This window comes from Triplophysa rosa, linkage group LG15, assembly GCF_024868665.1.
Source record: "Triplophysa rosa linkage group LG15, Trosa_1v2, whole genome shotgun sequence".
Classification (NCBI taxonomy): domain Eukaryota; kingdom Metazoa; phylum Chordata; class Actinopteri; order Cypriniformes; family Nemacheilidae; genus Triplophysa; species Triplophysa rosa.
The window spans coordinates 12,442,930-12,462,914 of record NC_079904.1 but is presented as its reverse complement, the minus strand read 5'-3'; the positions used below and the strand labels follow the sequence as shown (position 1 = coordinate 12,462,914).

Below are 19,985 nucleotides of genomic sequence, written 5' to 3'. Positions count from 1 at the left end.
CTTTGTTCAAATGAACACAGAGAAAGATATTTGGAAGAATGCTTTTGTAACCAAAAAGTTCTTGGCCACCATTGACTACCATAGTAGGAATAATTGCTTCATAAATATATTTGTTCTGTTGAACACAAAAGAAGGTATTTTGAAAAATGTAGGAAAACAAACAGTTCTGCTTAGAGGTCTACGCGGGACTGTTTTTTTCGTCTCGCTCCCGCCCTCTAAATTTTACTCCGCACCTACCCGCTCCCGCTGAAAATTCACTCTGTGTTCACCTGCTATCTGCTTAAAATGATTTTCATCCCGACCCGACGGATCCCGCTAAATTTAGAAAAATCACGTTTCCAGATCTCACATCTCACATTTAAATTTCCCCATAACAACTATAAAATACGCTATACAAAAACATATCAGTTATTTTTTTCGTCTTGTCAATATTCAAAATTGTTCTTACATTTTTTTACTGTCTTTTAATGTCAATACATTAGACAAAATGTCACAGAGAAAAATAAATTAAATACAACATTCACTCAAACTATAAGCAAAATATGAATAAACGAAACCCGTCGGCTTATAAACGAAACGCGTTGGCTAGCTCGTGCAAAATGAAATCACTTTTTTAACCGAACTATTTAACATACATGCAAGAAATGTCCTGATGACCGTCTGCCCTCTAAAAAACACAAACGCTCTCTCTCTTCTCTAAGGTGCACTCGGCGACCTGCCCGCTCTGTCTGGAGACTGAAGCGTGCAAATTAAACTTATAAGGGAGTAAGAACTAGTCCACGCACATAGAACATGCATAACACAGTCCTCAGATCAGGCTCTACATGTGGTCAGTTAGAAGGATGTCGGGAGTAGGCACCCGTCCAAAGACCCGCTCCCGTCCATAGGCCCAGAGTTTCCGACCGCTACCGTCTTTTATCCAAAAAATGTAATCCGTGCCGCAAGAATACGTATTGGGTCCCGCCAATGCCGACCTCTACTTTGACTACCATTGTCATTTTTCCTACTATGATAGTCACTGGGGTCCAAGAACTGTTTGGTTACAAGCATTCTTCCAAATATCTTTCTCTGTGTTTATCAGAACAAAGAAATGTATACAGATTTGGAACAACTCGAGGGGGAGTAAATGATGACAGAATTTGTATTTTTGGGTGAACTGTCCCTTTAAATGTGAAAATCTCTAGACATGTGATTCAGCTAACCTGCAGAAGTTGACGTTGTCCATGAGCAGCCAGTCTCCAGCCTGCAGCGATTGTACTAATGTTCCGTCCAGCCACTCGAAGCCCCCATGAGTCCAACCATCCTGCATTTGAGCCAAACGCTCCTTCAGCAGAGTAAAATCCATCTGCAGCTTTGACATATCTGCAAGAAAATGTAACACTCAAAGTGTATAATATTGGACTATATGAATCTTAGAAGTTAACTTCTTATGAACTTGGCATAAACCTAAACTAAAATGGATTTAAAGTTCCATTGATTAAATGATCCGCTCACCTGTTAACACCTTGAGTTTGGTGTTGAGATTATGTAGCAGAGCAATAATGACTTCCAGCTTATTTAAAGCATCAAACGTAACAGTGCCCTCTGTAGTATCAAGACCCTCGTCCTTCAACCAGCGGCGGAACGTGCTCCATGTGCTCAACAGAAACTCTGTATCCTGCACCGCCCCATCTAATGACAACAGACCTCGCCTGGTCACCATGGCAACCACATAGTCCATGCTCTCTAAGACCTGCTGCCACGGACGAATAATGTCCACCTGCTCGAAGCCACCCAGGAGTTCAGTTGTGTCCATGGCGCTGTTCATTGCCATTACTCTCAACCTATGGCCTGTTAATAGTGCGAGCAGATGCACTAGACTGCTCTTTCCACTGGCAGTGGGACCCACCAGTATGGCCATCCACCCCATCTCCACGCACTTCATCAGAGCCTCCAGTGGACGCAGAGAATGATGGGTAATGGATAGAGGAGGATCCAGAGCAATAGGTGCCCCTCCGCTTCGTTGGAGAACGGAGTATCCCAACTACATGAGTGTGAGGGAGAGAGAATGTTCATGAATTCTTTTATGTTTAGTTTCTTTGGGCAATTAGATTTAAAGCGACATCTATATGTGTTATTATTAAATTCAATAAATGATACATTTCTGACTGACCTGCAGATTCAAAGGTGTGATATGGAACTGTCTGGAACCCATGTACGGCTCAAAGTCTTCTCCAAACACCTTTCTGAACACAGCCAACACCTAAAGATGGACACGAAATCACATTATTGATCAACAGGTGCATCATTACAACTTCCTGTAATGATGTGATAAACAAATGGCAGTTACAGCAGTATTATTACCTGAGCTTTGTCTGCCTCTGTCCTCATGCGGTCGGCATACACCAGTCCAACATGTTGTCCGGGGTTGAAGAAGCCTGGTGATTGGTCCATCTGCATCAGCTGACACCAGCGAAAGAGGTCACGGAGATTGAACTCCCAGGGTCCTCCTCTCTGACCCCACTTCTTCTCAACAGTCACCTCTTGGATAAGCTTGGATAACAAGAAAAAAAGACATAAATGAAGACATTAAATTCACATTGCAAGTCAAGCATTAATTACTTTCAAAACATAAAGCAGCATGGCATGTAATGTATTATAAAAGTAATATTTATTTAATATTAAAACAGCAAAGATGCAATGAGGTGTCGTCCTCTTACCCGGTTGCTTAACTGCACCATTTTTGCGATGATTGTGTTGTCAATGTTAGGAAAGATGGAGTCACCAATGAACTGCATGTCTTCACTGGTTAGTGCATCCACATACACCTGAAAGAACAGAACGCAGAATTCAGATTAATGTCCTCAATAATATGTTTATTTTGGTCTTCTCATTTTATGACCTACGTATTAACAAATGGCAAACAATAATACAAACTACATACACCCCGTTTATAATATGTTTGTATAACAGAGATGAAAAGTCTTAGTTGCACTGCACTTTTGGTTGTTTTGGTACAGTTTTAGTTACCTGAGTGAATCTGTTGAGGAAAGACTTCGGAAGGCCTTTGCGTCCTCCTCCCTGAGTGAAAGGGTTCTGACAGCCGAAGATCTTGGTCTTCTCTTGCTGTAGGTGGAAGCGCATGCCTAGCTCGGGAATGTAAATCTCAGCTCGATGGTCGAAGCAAGCGTTAAGACCTTCTAGCACTGACTGTGAAGCCAGATTCAGCTGTGGAGAAGAAAAGAACATTAAACACTACAGGTCTACTAGTGTAAATGGAAAACTGAAGTGCAGTTCTAAAGAAAGCTAACACAATAAACAGACAAAGAGTGACAATCCATCTGTACCTCATCCAGGACGATCCAATGTCCAGCCTTCAGAGCAGCGAGGAGAGGACCATCACGCCACGCAAACTCCCCTCCTTTTCCTCCTTCCACTGGCAGGTCGGTCCCAAAAAGATCTGTAACATCCTGTACAGTGCAGACAAAACAGCACAATTCATTTTGACTTTGAAACAACATTGTGTATCTAAATGTTTTTATGTATGTAAAACTGTATCTTGGTAGTCTTCTCTGGCATACAGTTTGTTCAGACAGGTTGATCCGAACAAGGTGGTTCCCCAATGCTTTGGCTAGGGCAGCAACCAGGCTGGTCTTGCCCACACCAGGTGAGCCCTCAAGTAGTATGGGCCTCTGAAGCTTCAGTGCCCGCAGAATCCTCTGAGCGTTCACAGCGGTGGTGCCCGCGCTCAAGGTGTAACCGGACAGACTTCTGCCCTCACTCTCAGGACCTGCGGAGGGATGAGGAACCAGTGCGTTTAGACATGCCAAAAATGTTATCCTAATGATTTCAAGGTAAAACACTAAATGTAAATCTAAAAATAAAAAATGACAGGAAGTAATTGGATTGTAATACTATGGTACTTGATGACGGCTACATATGTCATGGTGCATTATACATGTTACATATTATATTTTGTACCATGTTACCATGTCCACAAACGATGGTGATAGTATGGTCCATAAAAGTAATACGAAGGCCATTATTAATGGTAAAAATTATAATGTTAGACAAATGAGCAACAATAATCGCCATTAAGATTCATCTTAAAGAGTACATTCCTCGAGATCATAAAAAATACATTTCATGAAGTGTTTAATTTTACCGTGTTTGAATGTAAGCAATCTGCCAAGTTGTAAATCCGAAGGTGAACGAATAACAAAGTTATTAGCTTATAAAAAAGGTAATCGACTCTGAATCACGCGAACAAGTCATGACCTGTCCGAATCTTTAACCACAATGTACCTACGTCACTAGAAAAATCCCCGCCTACTGACTGCGAAAACTTAACTCTCTCCTCCCCAAACACTGTACTAGCTCGTTCGTGACGTGTGCATCATGTCTAAGAGAAGCTGTGTTCTATGTAGTGAAACTAAGTCAGTCTTATTTTCACTACCAAAGGAAGAACTTCTGAGGAAAAAATGGTTACTATTTATTTTTCAAACTACACCAAAGGAGTATAAACCGAACGTTTTACTTTGCGCGCGTCATTTTACCGAAGATTGCTTCATCAATCTTGGCGCCTTTACTGCAGGATACATTAAACGTCTTTCCTTAAAAGATGTTGCAATACCAACTTTATTTGGACCTGTAAGCTCCACCGAATCACAACCTGTAAGTGTGACTCTTTATTTTTGTCTTTACTTAAAATTAAATTTGTGTGACGTTATATCATGTCTGTGTTTAGCTAACGTTACCGTTATTTTTGGGGTTGTTACTGTTTGTTTACCTAACGTTAGCTATAAACTCGTTGCGCTAATGTAAGTGTTCAACCATATTAACTCGCAAAGTCTTTATTTCAAGAACTACGTGGTGTACTATAGTTATAATAACATCAGAAGATACGAACACCGTACACTGTATGCCGTGATAACTAACTGTTACAAGAGAAGTGTCTAAAACAGTCCTTTTTCTTACTGGCATCTGTATAAGGATTAAAGAATGATTCGTCAGACTAGGGCTCGAACTGGTAAAGTAAAATCGACGCCATCTCTCTCTATACACTGTTAATATCCAACCACCTGCAAACCGTAATACAGCAGTAATGATAGGCGGTCCATTTGCGACACATGCTGAACGCGTTTGACCAATCACAGCAGACTAGACCATTTGACCAATCACAGCAGACTAGACCATTTGACCAATCACAGCAGACTAGACCATCTGACCAATCACAGCAGACTACACTATCTGACCAATCAGATCAGACTACGCTGGCGGAAAGGCGGAGATTACACAGATGAATCGCGGAACGAATCATTTGAGAGTCAGTCAAGAAGTAAGGTAATAAAAACTGCTTATTATTACGAAATAATCGTATTTTTACATCATGTATGTACATAAACTTGTTGTTGGACACTCCATAAACCAAAATAAGCCCTTAAAAATATTGAGGAATGTACTCTTTAAAGGAACACTCCACTTTTTTTGGAAATAGGCTCATTCTCCAACTCCCCCAGAGTTAATAAGTTGAGTTTTACCGTTTTAGTATCTATTCAGCCGATCTCCGGGTCTGGCGATAGAACTTTTAGCATAGCTTAGCATAGATCATTGAATCCAATTAGACCAGTAGCATCATGTTCAAAAATGACCAAAGAGTTTCGATATTTTTCCTATTTAAAACTTGACTCTTCTGTACTTATATCATGTGCTAAGACCGGCGCATTTCCACATTCCACATGCGCTGCGTGATATCACTAACTCACAAACTTCCTTGATTATTACGCCGAAATGGGAGCATAGTTCCTGTTCATATCGGCCTAGAAAATCGCAACTTTTCATTTTTCTGCCGGTCTTAGCACATGATATAAGTACAGAAGAGTCAAGTTTTAAATAGGAAAAATATCGAAACTCTTTGGTCATTTTTGAACATGATGCTACTGGTGTAATTGGATTCAATGTTCTATGCTAAGCTATGCTAAAAGTGCTATCGCCAGACCCGGAGATCGGCGGAATAGATTCCAAAACGGTAAAACTCAACTTATTAATTCTGGGGGAGTTGGAGAATGAGCCTATTTCCAAAAAAAGTGGAGTGTTCCTTTAATATAATTCTGTTAATTTAAAAACCGTCTGACCTGCAGCTATGTAGAAGGGGTCAATGCCGAAGAAGTCTTCACCCCACTGGGGCTCTCTGGAAACGCGGCTGTCATAGACTCTGAGAGCATCCTGCATCTCTTCATCCAGCTCAGTTATCCTGCTCAACCTCTTCTCCAGGTACTCCAGACAAGCCTTTCGGGCCACCAGGGCATTCTCTGCTGCTGACACTGTGGTTCCTGATGTCAAGAGAAAAACACATCATAGCATTATGAGAAAATTCATAAATCTCCCTTTGATGGTAAAACGGTACCAAAAGATGAAAAAGCTGTTTGTAATGACTACTGACCCGAACCGATTCCGTCCACATACACAAGGCATGCGGCATGAATGAAAGCTGTTACGGTGTCCAATCGCAGATCCCATTCTGGCTCCTCCTGCTCCAGCTCACCCATGGTCATGAATCCATCCTCGTCTCTCTCACACACTGTGTTCATGAAGTTCACCCATGACAGAATGTCTCGCACGCTTAGAATACACCGCCGCCCGAACTCCTGATTGGTCAGCCAGTCGATGAAGTCCAACATGAGTTCTGCTATGTCTTTACCTATGACCGTCATAATAAAAAATAATTCAATATATAGGGCACTGTGGCTTGTGCGATATTTCATAACAGTATACTGAAATTCCTAGCTAGTAAGTAATAACTCTAGTTTACTGATGACAGAAAAAAAAACTAAACATCAACAATAATAGCTATACAAAATATGACAACACAGAAAACTGGGAACACGAGTTTCCATTAAATAACAATTACAATGATTAATAGACTAGGGCGTGTTCATTGGTTGCTCTGTTTTTGATGTAAATATAGTCACCTTGATGGTCACGTTGGTCCAGAGACAGTCCAGGCCGCAGATTGTGTTGGATGATTTGGATCAGATCATTACGGCTGTTAGTCTGGGGGCACCAAATCTCTGTAAACCTGTTCCTTAGTGCTGGAGACAGCTATATACACAAGCAAACAAACAAAACTGGTCAGTACCACCGGCTTCCTTGCAACTAGGATACAACAATTTATTTATTTAACTGTTACAAATGGATTGGACCACTTTGACTATTGATATTTTATAGACACAACCGAATTCTCCAAACACTGACCTCTTTCTTTCCAAAGTCACCTCCAGGGTTCATGGTGGCGACGAGTCTGAATTGCTTCCTGGCGATGATGAGCTCAACTTCATCATTTTCTCCGCTGCCTTTCTCTGCCAGCACCAAAGACTTTTCAATCTCCAGCACGCTGTACAGAGCACAAACCCGAGATGGTCACACAGTCCCTTCTTCAATTTACATGTGGCTGAAAAACTGATGTTTGTTCCCTTTTATACAACAGCTATAAAACACAAACCTGTTGAGTCGCTCCAGCACAGAGTCGTCAGCCAGCGAGATCTCATCCATCAGAAACACACCGTCCTGTTTCATCGCCAGGACCAGCGGTCCATCATGCCACTCGAACAGACGTCCATCCTCGCCATCAGCCTAAAATGTTAAACATCCAGTCAGATTAACAACACAGTTTATGTAAAGTATGTAATGCATACATAACAAGGGTCAATCTGAGAGCGGGGGAATAATTTGAAATGCGTTGTACCTGTTGGGTTCCCGTGTGACGGACCGGTCGGAGGCCACCAAGAAAATCGGACGTCTCCATATGTAAATGACAGTTCAGAGAGAAGAACTTCTGACCGGCTAGTGCAGCAAACAGCTGACAGATGGTGGTCTTGCCACACCTTCAGTTGAGAGGAAGAAAAGGTAAGCCAACTGAGCTTCTGCTTATCCGATTATCAATTTACCAATAAACCAAAAGTATTAAAGACCTCATAGTCACGAATTATGATTTCAGGGGAAGGGCTTATTTATTGATGAATTAATCACATATTACCCTGTGTCCCCAATAAGCAGGACAGACTCTCCAAAACGAAGCGCTCGACCCACAAGCACAGCCAGTCTCCTCATGCCATGGGTCCACACCACATGGCCAAACTCTTCTGGGACACCCGCAATACTGTCCACAAAAGGGCCTGCAAAGTGCCAAACCATCAATATACCAAACTGAGCCAAACAAAGCAATAGATCAGACCATTAGTTATACAATGAGTTTAGCAAATAGATAGTAGAAAGAAGGAGAGAGTCACTGGATTTTCTGGACATTTCACACTAAACATGAAAAAGTTATTTAAGAAATAAATAGTTCGTCTTTTGACATATTGATACATTGAGTCTTTATTCCTTTTTAATCCTATTGCTTTGAAAAGTTTAATGTTCTTTAAAGTTATTTATTTTTAATTAGATAATAAATCAGATGTAGCAAACAGAGACTGAACAGTAACCATGAATGACCAATCAAAATAAAGAATTCAGTGAGTTGTACAGTATAATAAGCACCATTGTTGTTCAATTCTTTTATCAGTACAGATGGAAAAGAACATCACATCAAGATACAAATCAATAAACTCACACCCAATGATAACAGTCTATTATGAACACTGGAAAGCGAGGGGCAGCAAGATGCTTTAACATTAAAGGATTTTCATTATCCTGTGCAGTATTACTGGTGTTTGTTTACAGGACAATGCAATGGAACAACCAGCGAGGACAACATTCCTAATTGAAAGTCATCGATCTGATGCCGGAATGTGTTGCGCTAGTGTGTACTCACTGAACTGAGAGGTGACCTGAGCTTCTGAGAAAAGAACATCAGGGTTCACTGTCCGTTTAAAGTGTTTCTCCAGTATGTTCTGGATGGTCAGAGCTTCCTCTGGCTTTCTGACACGGCCGGCTAACAGCATGTAGCCTGACAAAAACAACATTTATTAATTTTTTGATAATTGTAACTTTATTTTAGTTTTATTATGAAAGTCATAATGTACTAGTGTTGTCACGATACCAAACTTCGGTACCAGTCGGTACCGAGCGCTTACACAGATACACGCGGAAACGTTTGATTTGGACTTTGATAGACTTTCAAACGCTTCCGCGTGTATCTGTGTAAGCGCTCGGTAGAGAGTGTGATGCAATGATCATTTCACGTGCTTCCGGGTTTGGTTCAAAGACATATCCGATGAGCTTGGAAACACAATGGCCAATCAGAGGTCTTTCATAATCTGTTCAACAGCGCTCAAAATGATAGCGGGAAATGCAAGTATCGTCACATTTAGTACCGACTGGTACCGAAGTTTGGTATCGTGACAACACTATAATGTACAATATTCTGGAATTATGAGAAAACTCAATGTTACCATCATCTGCCAGATGCTGCAGCCAATCATGTGAGGAGTCATTCTGCTCCTCCAGCCTATAGCGTTCAGACCAGCGGAACAGGTCTCTCAGGGTAATGAAACCATGTTTTCCGGCAAACACACTGGATACTCTACGTAAAGACTGACACACATATACACACACACGTTACATGAAGTCATCGAAGCTGTTTAAAGAATGTGTCTAAAACACTATAAAACACCATCAAATCATCATGAATGTGGAGTAACAGATCAGCTGTGTATTGAGACGGTCACCTGCAGGTTCTGCATGACTTTGATGAGTTTGGAGCAGTAGGATGGAGGCAGGCTGCAGCGCTGATGGAGGATGTTCTCCAGCTCTGAACTGGGCAGCTCATCAAAATGTAGCTCCACAAAACGATTCCTGAACGCTCGCGATAGCACCTACAAAAAATTCAACATTCATGATCGGAATGAAATACTGCCTTACAATTGATCTGTGGTCACATGACCTCACTACGTCCCATGATCACAATGCACTGCATTGTAGGATATAATATTTTAGCATGTGTTTAAGTATGGTTAGCTCTTCTGGTCAATTTATGTATGCATGCATGACATTTGTGTATTGTGTAAACATACTATAAACTATAGATACTGTAAGTAAGAGGAGTATGCTATTCTGAATTTAGTCAATATGTTAGGGAGTACCTTTCTGCCAGCATAGAGCCCAGGAGGATTCTGAGTGGCGAAGAGCATGAATCTGGGGTGGGCTTTGACTACTTCCTGTGTTTCAGGTATGAAGAGCTCCCTGTTGTCATCCAGCAATCTATTTAAAGCCTCCAGGACATCAGTGGGGGCGAGATTGAGTTCATCCAGAATGATCCAATAACCTTTCCTCATGGCATCAATTAGCACGCCTTCAGCGGACAAAAACATGTGTCGTTTACATAAAAACTTGACAAACATAAACAGAGTAAAAAATATTAAAGAGATAGTTTACCCAAAAATAAAAATGTTGTCATCATTTACGCACACTCGTGTTATTTCATACATGTATAAATATCTGTGTTCGGATGAACACAAAGAAAGTTATCTGGAGGATTTTAGTCATTTACAGTGACTAACATAGTAAGACAAAAATCAATGGTAGACAAAGGTGCCAAAGAACTGTTTGTTTTCTTAAATTCTTTAAAATACCTCATTCTGTGTTCAACAGAACTAAAAATACAATATATTTTTTCTTACTATGGTAGTGGATGATGTCCCAGAACTGAAAATTGCTAACATTCTTCCAAATTTCTTTGTCTGTGTTTATCGTAACAAAGAAATTTATACAGGTTTGAAACATCCTGAGGGTGCGTAAATGATGTCGATTTTCATTTTTGGGTGAACTATCCCTTTAAGACGTTTGTCAATTATATTTCTGTCCCAACTGTACACATATTCATGATTTGATGATTTTTTTACAACACATCGTTGTCTCATAACCCAGTTGAGACAAATTCAGTAAACAAAATATTAACAATTGCGAGTCTCTTTAAAAAGGCTCTTTACCTTCTTTGAAGACAAGTTTGCCATGGTCATCCGATGAGTAGCAGCCGATGTACTCCTGGATATCTGTGTGCTCGTGGTTATTGATTCTCACACACTGGTTTCCTGTGGCAGCTGCAAGCCATTTAATAAGACTCGTCTTTCCTACAGACGTCTCGCCCTGAATGAGCACTGGATGGATGCTGATCATGCACACAACATTCAAGAACAGAGACGAGAACAATTCATAACTTGAATAAACGAGAGCTCAAGAACAATAACAATAAAAGTTATAGTATGAAGTAAACATGAAAACGGACAAGATGTAAACAGGGCCAGATTATGATGTCAAATATTTTCGAATGATTATGGCCTCATGGTACAAAAACAAAAAAATCAGTCATCATCTACTACTATCGAATGCCCTTTAGTTACGCATTAGCCCTTCCTCCCATAGATAAACAAAGAGATGCTGCATATGTAATACATTTCAACAGAGTCATTGATCTACAGAACTTCTCCTGGGACAAAAAAAGAGTTTTAGTTTCCTACCCGGCAGACACCACCCGTGCCAGATCTTTCAGGTTAAGCTTGACAGAAGGTGTAAGGATGTAGCTGGAGTCCACAGCAGGCTCCAAATCACCCTGACTCAACCAGTACTCCTCCATCTGTACACACACACGCGCTTTGGGCTGCGGGATTGGCTGAGGAGAGAAACAGTAATGAGATCTATTTAAATGTACGCATTTAGGCAGACACTTTCATCCAAAGTGTATTTAATAGACATGTTCTAATCAATCTATGGAGATCAAACCCATGACCACTGTGATGCTACAAAAATCCTAAAAAACTGTTTTGACTAGTTTACAATTTAGCCATTAAAACTATACTTGCATTACTATTCATGAATGAAGTAGCCAACTAAAGCGAAAGAAAGTTACCTGTTTGAGACATTTCACATTTCCTCCTAGTATGTACTGACACACCAGTTTCTGCACAATGGGGTGAGAGCTGCGATCCAGCTGAGTGAGAAAACTGAGACAGAAACCCTGCAGAACATATTAACATCCTCATTACTAACATCATCTAGCTAAGGTACTAAATGTTGGAAACCCAATGTTTTGCTACAGGCAGGAAATACAACAAGGACATGCAAATTACCTCATAGAGGGAGCGTTGAATGTTGAAGCACGGGTCAGATGCCACATACTTCAGAGCTCGACACAGAGTACGCAAGCTATAGTGGGGCTTGTGACCCGTACCGTCAACCAGCCGAGTGTGAGCCTCCTTACGAACAGCCAGATAAAAACTGGGAAAAAACAAACAAATCGTAGCACAACCGAATAAATATTAAAATGGTTCAGTGGGGAATTGGCATCCTTATAAAAGGAATCCTTGGTTAGCGACAACATGTCGCATGACACCGAATGTCCTCAATAATGATTATAATTGATCATAATTATCAAACCTGATGATTCCATGAATGATGCTTCTGTTCAGGTTGAGGCCTTTGAGATAATCCGAGACAAGGATCCGTAAATCACTCTCACTCTCCAGTTCCTCCACATATAGCTCTGTGAATCTGACATGTAAATACAAACACATTAAGTTCACCAAAAAATATTCTTAAATGTATAACTTTGGTAACATTAAGGGTTAAAAGAATACCAGAAAAATGTCAAATGGCCCTTTTACCTGTTTCTAATGCCCAGTGGCAGATTCCTATTGCCTACATCAGTGGCTGGATTCATGCAGGCAAACAGACGGAATTCTGGATGTCGAACTAGAGGCTCTAAACAGAACATCAATCAATTGTAGTACTGCAGCATACGTTTCAATCTCAAATGGAAGTTTCAAATTCAATCAGTAAAAATGAAACTGATCACAGATCAGTCTTACCAGTATCTCCGCGGTCCAGCAGCACTAAAGACCCAGCGCTACCCTCCAGTAATCCACTCAGACACTCCAACATCTCTGCTGCAGCCAGATTGATCTCATCCAGCAGGATCCACTCGCCTTTCTTCACTGCCTGGACTAAAGTCCCCTGTGGATGTACCCACAATGCCTCAGTCATGACAGGTATATCAAACAGACAGCAAACCGCGTGTGTCCAAACCGACTCTCAATTGTGTGAAAGTCTATTAGATGCTATAGCATCTAACAGTGTAGACTGTGAGTCCTAATGGTATGCACAATAAGGCCTGGATTCACAAACAGGGTTTAGATTAATCCGGAAGGCCCGAGTTAAATTAGGACATTTAAGTAGCTTTTTGAAAACATTCCTGGTGTCCATCTCGAGACAAAACAATGGCGCTGATATATTTAAAATATCTCAAAGCAACTTGTATGCAGTTACGACAGCTCAAACGTTTTCTGGGACTAGGCTCTGTGAAACGGGCCCAAATCAGATTTATGTGAGGTGAACAAGACAGAAAATAACAGGAGAAAAGACGAAAGAGTGATAATTACCTCTACAAAAGCAAAGACCATCGCAGATTCACAGGCTCGAATCTGTTCCTGTGTCTGACTGAGTTTAAGAGCAAGAGCCTCCCAATGTTCCTGCAGCAGAGCAGCTGTCAGACAGACAAAAACAAAGATACGAGCACGTCATACACAACTTCACACTATAAAATACAGAGAAGAGACAGACACTCAACTGATTGATAAAACAAGATAAATTCATTTGCAAGGCAAGTGATTTAAATATCAGTATTGGTCAAGACAGCCCACCCCCTCACACATCAGACTTACCGTTGGGTTTATCGTGTAATTCTTTGGTTAGAGCCGATTTGCACACATGGTCCATGAGCTTGAGAAGGTCCTGCCAGCGTTTGCCTCTGAAGCAGGTCTGCACATGGCCCAGGAAGGTCAGGTTTTGCTTTCGTGAGTATGTTTGCGAGAAGAGGTCCTCAAACGCCTCCCGCAGGGGCAAGAGGATGAGCTTCTGGTCCACTGGCTTATACCTTCAGTCATCAAAAATACAGCTCATTAATAAAAAACAAAAAGTTTTCAAAGAGCTTCCACTAGCTTTATAAAGTCAATGATTGTTTTGAATGTACAATTAACACCAACCGATCAATTTATACTAAACAAATAGCATTAATAAAACTAGACACACTATTATTTACGAGATGAAGAATAGTGACGAACATCAAAATTAGCACTTAGAAAAAATGTTTTTGCTTTCTATTTACTATAGTTATGTTAGCCTTAAGGCTATAAACTCATAAGCTCCAAAATATTGACAGAATTCTAACAACCATTAAAATGTGCGGTCTCTCACTTTCTCCAAAACAGATAAACAATTTTCATGACATCACTGTGCACTTCAGGCTCTCATCAGATTTGAGGCTCTGAAGTCAACTAAATGCTACCGGCTAACAGCTTTACTACTTTCAATCAGTTATTAGAGCTTCTTGTGGCTGTGAATCACATACACTAGTCTACTCACCCTCCCAGCAGATCTGCAGTGTCACTCTGTTGGTTCATGTTGACCACTCGGAGTTTGTGTCCTTGAGGAGCAGAGAAGGAAGTGAACAATCAAGCATATGAGTGCAGTGAGATCAACGATAAACCTGTTCGGTCAGTGTAGTACAAGTGTGTTACCTGTCACTCCAGCCAGATACTGCACAGTAGAGGTCTTTCCTGTACCCGTTTCTCCAACCAACAGGACCGGCTCCCCTCTACAGACACACACCGACAGCTGCTCCAGAAGTACAGACGAGGGCCGAGTGGCAGCGAAAGTTTGTTTTTCTCTGTGAAGCAAACATGTCAGCAAATGATTTTGATCTTTAAAACTTCACTATTTGTTCCAGTTCCAGATCAATAATCTACAAAAAAGTCGTTTTAGTCCAACACTGATATTTTTGCCATTTTAGTCTCTTGTTGATAAAGAAAGGAAAGAATGGATGTTGCACCCAAGAAAAAGTCAACACTGATGTATCCATCTTTATGTGCCTGCCGTAAACCCCTTAAAGGACGCAAGGACACAAGGAAGGACGCAAGGAAGAACGCAAGGACGCAAGCAAGAAAGAAAGAAAGGATGCAAGCAAGTACGCAAGGAAGGATGCAAGGACGTGATCATGGTGTTATGAGGTAAATGGAAGGTGACAGCTGCCATAAAGCCTCGTTGGCTCTCAGTTAATCGAGTTCTGCCTCACCCGAATCAAGAAGCGAGAAAGGCAGACGTCACATGCGAGACCACATTGAATGTGATGACAGAAGCACCCAAGAAAAAGTCAACACTGAAGTATCCATCTTTATGTGCCTGCCGTAAACCCCTTAGAAAAATAAGGGAGAAATAAAACACACTTTGCAGTTGGAAGGAAGGAAGGAAGGACGCAAGAAAGGACGCAAGGAAGGACGCAAGCACCCAATAATATTTTATGTCTAACTCACATTGGCTGTACAAATGACATGACTCAACTTATACAGTTGTATAATTTTATAATTTATATAAGATATAACTTGATAAATAAATGTAGAGGTAAAGTAACCCTCTCTCTGACTTATTGTTTTTTAACTTTGCAAGAGTTTATAAACATCAGAATCAGTAGAGGTTTAAAACAACGGCTCTGAGAACTCACATGTTAATCCGCACCACGATGCTCTGCTTGCGAAGTAACATCTGGCGACCCACCATGACCTCCAGTTCTGTCACAGTGATGGAAGGCAGGTACATCTGGCAGAAGTGCTGGGCCTAAAACATCAAATGGAATCATGATCTATATTACATTGTAACATCATAACTATAAGAGGGTTTCCATTTTTTAATTCGCATTTGGAGGTTTCGCATCAGAAACGAATGATGGAAATGGCACATTTCTAATTAAAAACTCTTAATTCGCAAAAAAGTTTTTACGCTCGCTTGAGGTGGTTTTTCATTTTTGCGAAAAAGGGTTAATGCGAATAATGGGAGATGTAAACGCATTTGCCGAATGAATTCCTCCAAAAAGTCACGTAACTGCACTACAAGAGGGCGTAACCTGACTAAACAGAGTACTGATCTTGTTACACAGCATCAGAAATGTTGTTATGGTCATTCTTAAATGCCTGAGCAAAGTCGTCAAGTATTTCTGTAATTGCCTCTTAGAACTGTCACGACTGTGTTTCCCAAACAGCAGGCATCCACAAAAGCACCGCATTTATTGTGTTTCGTAATCGTAATACTTGCGCAAGTATTAATATATATGAAATGATTATATTCAGTGGCTTCTCTTACTTTTCTTACTGATATTTAGTGGCAGTTTATTAGGAAGTGACGGTTGACTAGTTGGATGGAAACGGTGCTTATTCGCAAATGTTTTATGCATTCGCAATTTTTCGCATAAGCTAAATTCGCAACTTTAGATTGAAACCCGGCTATTGTAACATTACACAGTAATTACACATGCTATGACAATTTGTATCAGTAAAGAGCAACACTTGGTCAAATTTATTTATTAAGACTGGAAGATTCAGATACATGTTTGTGAATGTGACTGAAGCTAGACTATTTGTTTAAAAACCAAGTTAAATTTGTGGAATCACTTTCCCACCTTCTCTTTGGATATGTTGAGCTTGCTGCCAATGATCTCTGACATCTTGAGTCTGCTCTCAGGTTTGGAGAGCATGGCAGTGAAGCAGTCCACAGCCTGAAGAAAAAAAAGAATTACTTTTGCATTTTTTCCAATCTCATGACATTGGTCAGTTACAGTGTCAGGTTGGTCTGGATATTCAAATATAGTTGTCAATCCACCAATTAAACCCTAAAATAGGGCTTAACTACAAAAATCATGCAAGTGATGGAATAATGCTGCCAGCTCACCTCCAGAAAAACATTTTGTGCTGTGGAGGCAGAAGAGTTGTCAAAGTTCAAGCAGATTCTCTCACACCATTTCAGCAAGTCCCTGTGTTTTTAGACAAAGAAAAACATTTCCCATCATGCATTTGCCAACACATTACAGATGCAGAAAAAGTGATTCACATTAAATTACCAGAATTACTAAAACTGCGGAAAATCACTGAAAAATATTGTGATTATGTAGCAGGTTTAATAAAGAAGGAATATATATATATATTATATATATATATAATCTTACAAGGTCACCCGACACACTTTTACAAGAGTCTGAATGAGAGGATGATCCTAGCTATCCTGAATATAATGTAACGTAACAATAGTGAATGAAGTAAACAAAACGAAAACAAATCGAAAAACAAAACAACAAATAGCATAACCCAAGCCACACCATGTACTGTATATAACCATCCCAATGTATATTGAAAAACAGCACATGATATCTGTTACTCAAAGCTAGTTACATGAATTATTTGTCCAGGTATGACTTCTACACGGTGTCTCTGGCTGGGGCTCCACAACAGAACAGAAAATCAATGTGCTATCGAGTGCAGCAGTTCAGTGGAATGATGAACAGCCTGAAGCCCGACTACACAACGGATGGGTAGACCTGTACTGAAACATCACGACCCTGCCCCAAAGCTATTCTGACCATCACATCACTCAAAGCAACTGGTCTGTTCTTACTGACGAGTCTGAAATTTTGCAATGCATTGAAATATGCAAAGGCCTTTACACTTTTATGTCTAGACACTTTCATTATTATGACGTAACACAAATTCAAGCTATACGCTATATGTTTTTCAATTTTGTACATAGAATAAAGCCAAAACATAAACAATTTTTTTTTCTAATTAATGTAGATCGAGTTTTAGTGACATCTTACCTCAGGGAGAGACCTCTGCCCTCCAGTGTTAAGGCGTGCTCATCGGATGTGCTTTGGAGTCCACTAGGACCCTGTAGACTGGAGCTGGCCTGGTGTCTGTCTCCTGTTAGCTGGCAGTATATGTCCAAAAGACGATCAACCACCACTGCCAAGTTAGGATACCTCTTTATTAAGACCTGAAGAGTGACATGAACAAAGGGAGAGAGATCAAATGAAAACAAATTTAGAGTAAAGGACATACACAGATAATAAATGTATTCTAAAGGGAAATCTTACCTGTTTAAGTTCCTCTCTGGTCATGTTGCCAATCTGCAGTTTACTCCAGTATTTGTCTAGAAGTGCTGCATGTGTGTTGTGTGGTCGATGCCAAGCTCCACCACTATAAAACGTTCTAAAATAATGATTTGAGAAATTATTTAGTGAAAAATTATTATAGCAAAGAGGAATATTTCTCACAGATAATTCGGATACTAATATATATATATATCATACAATATATTCGCATGTGGACAAAAGATTGTACCTTCGTGTTGCAAAGAACTGGAACGATGGGGCCATCTGTATGCAGTCCTCACGCCCTGGAATTGTCAACTTTTTGTTCTCCATAAGTGGAAGCAAAACGGATATCTATTGAGCAAAAAACAGGAACACTTACACATACACATTTATATGGATCTTGGACCATATAACCACTTCAAGGAATAAAAAGAACGTTTTCCATGTTTTTAAACATTTGGCACCCACCACATCTAAAGGAGCATGATCAATGTCCTCCAGCAGAATCCAGTAACCTTTGGAGACCGCCTGGGTCAGAGACCCTGGCTGCCACACAAACTTCCCAGGAATATCTGTGCAGCGGTACATGCCTAGCAGCATCTGCAGAAAGAAGGAACGTCATGAAAATCATGCGCTAATAAATAATGTGAAAAAATGATGTTCATAATTATAAAAAAAAGAGATTCAAATATGATAAAAATGAAACATTGCAAAGAACAGTTAAGCACATCTCACCTTACTGTCTGTCTGATCTCCGAGCTGAACCTTCAGGATGTCAGGGGCTTTAACGTGTCCAGTAACAGCAGCTAAATATTCAACGAGAGCGGTTTTTCCACATCCAATGGGGCCTTCCAAAAGAACGGGCTTCTGGGAAGCCACCGCCATGGCGAGTCGCCGTAGATTTTGACAGGTTGAATCCACCAACACCAAGTTACTTAAACTTGTCTGTTTCTGATCCCCTTGTCTAGGGGTCCGTCTGGGTAGAATCACCCCACAGACCATGGTAACGCTCCGTGTTAGGTCCTCTGTCATCAGCTGACCGCGGGTGGCCTTATTTGCTCTCTCCTTCCGCCATATTACTGAACCCTGATTGGCCAAAACTAAAGCCTTTGCAACCTCCAGCTGCTGAGTCTCCTCAAGTGACCTACAAAGAATTATAGCAAGTAGCATAAGATATTGTGATTTAAAATGTACTGTACAAAATTTCACTCAGATTAATAGGAAATTGTTATTCTTTGTTTTTTTCAAACTTACTTCATTTTCAGATGCAGAATCTCTTCGCTAGATAGAACCTTTCTCAAAAAGATTGTTATCTGGTTGTCTGTCATGTGGGACACCAGGGCAAGGCACTGGGCAGTGTAACTAAAAATAAGCACATAAAATATAACCTCATACATTGGTAAAAATTACATTAAAATGACAAAGAAATTTGAAGGGTTATGAATAATTAATAAACTTAGTATAGTATTACTAATCTTTCTGCAAATTGTAAAAAATAGCCAAATGTGTTTCAGAACATAATCTTTATCAGTAGCCTACCTTCTGACCATGACATCACTGGTGAGAAGCTGTGAAACACAGGCACTCCAGTCCCAGAGGACACGGAACTTCTCACAGTCACTTTGGAGGAAGCGGAGGGTGGCCCCCATCAGGTCCCGTAGTTTCATCCTTCTGGGTCCATACTGAATGGAGGCAGACTCCTCACTGGTAAAGAAGAGTCTTTGGAAAACAGGTGGAGCACCGTTGAAGTACCTTGTCGCAAACCTGTGAAAAAAAACATACATTTTAGAACGACACAACATGACTAGACATTTTGTAATAGTAACTCGGTCGGTAACACATAAACTTGTGCTAGTGTTGTCTCACTTTTTGACCATAAAATTGGGCAAGTCATGGGACTTTTCCAGACATTTGAGATTACTCAACATAGATTTTATTGGTAAAATATGTATATTATTTATGTGACCAATTCAAGACACAACTCAACATAATGATTCACTCACAATTCGGACATCACTGTGGCTTCCAAGTATTCCTCAACACAAAAGCTATATCTACACCAATTACATATGTAAGAGTAAAAAATGCATATTCACAATAG

At 40.4% G+C, this 19,985-nt stretch overlaps 1 protein-coding gene across 2 annotated transcripts in view; it reads right to left on the bottom strand.

Annotated features, from left to right (window-relative positions):
* The window catches only part of mdn1 (midasin AAA ATPase 1), a 43,951-nt gene that overhangs the window by 22,943 nt on the left and 1,023 nt on the right, over nt 1-19,985 (bottom strand). For both annotated transcript variants that reach the window (XM_057352372.1, XM_057352373.1), the window contains exons 3-42: nt 19,424-19,648; nt 19,139-19,246; nt 18,620-19,028; nt 18,353-18,484; nt 18,132-18,235; nt 17,885-17,999; nt 17,609-17,784; nt 16,690-16,771; nt 16,421-16,516; nt 15,470-15,582; nt 14,490-14,638; nt 14,335-14,395; nt 13,635-13,846; nt 13,353-13,456; nt 12,783-12,927; nt 12,579-12,675; nt 12,352-12,465; nt 12,045-12,192; nt 11,825-11,932; nt 11,436-11,587; nt 10,908-11,086; nt 10,062-10,270; nt 9,648-9,794; nt 9,372-9,513; nt 8,792-8,926; nt 8,015-8,153; nt 7,724-7,862; nt 7,481-7,611; nt 7,234-7,372; nt 6,951-7,080; nt 6,422-6,679; nt 6,114-6,311; nt 3,561-3,769; nt 3,327-3,449; nt 3,010-3,207; nt 2,700-2,807; nt 2,344-2,532; nt 2,153-2,242; nt 1,495-2,023; nt 1,203-1,362 (exon numbers count right to left, since the gene is read on the bottom strand). In XM_057352372.1, coding sequence (XP_057208355.1) covers nt 1,203-1,362; nt 1,495-2,023; nt 2,153-2,242; nt 2,344-2,532; nt 2,700-2,807; nt 3,010-3,207; nt 3,327-3,449; nt 3,561-3,769; nt 6,114-6,311; nt 6,422-6,679; nt 6,951-7,080; nt 7,234-7,372; nt 7,481-7,611; nt 7,724-7,862; nt 8,015-8,153; nt 8,792-8,926; nt 9,372-9,513; nt 9,648-9,794; nt 10,062-10,270; nt 10,908-11,086; nt 11,436-11,587; nt 11,825-11,932; nt 12,045-12,192; nt 12,352-12,465; nt 12,579-12,675; nt 12,783-12,927; nt 13,353-13,456; nt 13,635-13,846; nt 14,335-14,395; nt 14,490-14,638; nt 15,470-15,582; nt 16,421-16,516; nt 16,690-16,771; nt 17,609-17,784; nt 17,885-17,999; nt 18,132-18,235; nt 18,353-18,484; nt 18,620-19,028; nt 19,139-19,246; nt 19,424-19,648 — 6,402 coding nt within the window. The remainder of the gene's footprint in view (nt 1-1,202; nt 1,363-1,494; nt 2,024-2,152; nt 2,243-2,343; nt 2,533-2,699; nt 2,808-3,009; nt 3,208-3,326; nt 3,450-3,560; nt 3,770-6,113; nt 6,312-6,421; nt 6,680-6,950; nt 7,081-7,233; nt 7,373-7,480; nt 7,612-7,723; nt 7,863-8,014; nt 8,154-8,791; nt 8,927-9,371; nt 9,514-9,647; nt 9,795-10,061; nt 10,271-10,907; nt 11,087-11,435; nt 11,588-11,824; nt 11,933-12,044; nt 12,193-12,351; nt 12,466-12,578; nt 12,676-12,782; nt 12,928-13,352; nt 13,457-13,634; nt 13,847-14,334; nt 14,396-14,489; nt 14,639-15,469; nt 15,583-16,420; nt 16,517-16,689; nt 16,772-17,608; nt 17,785-17,884; nt 18,000-18,131; nt 18,236-18,352; nt 18,485-18,619; nt 19,029-19,138; nt 19,247-19,423; nt 19,649-19,985) is intronic.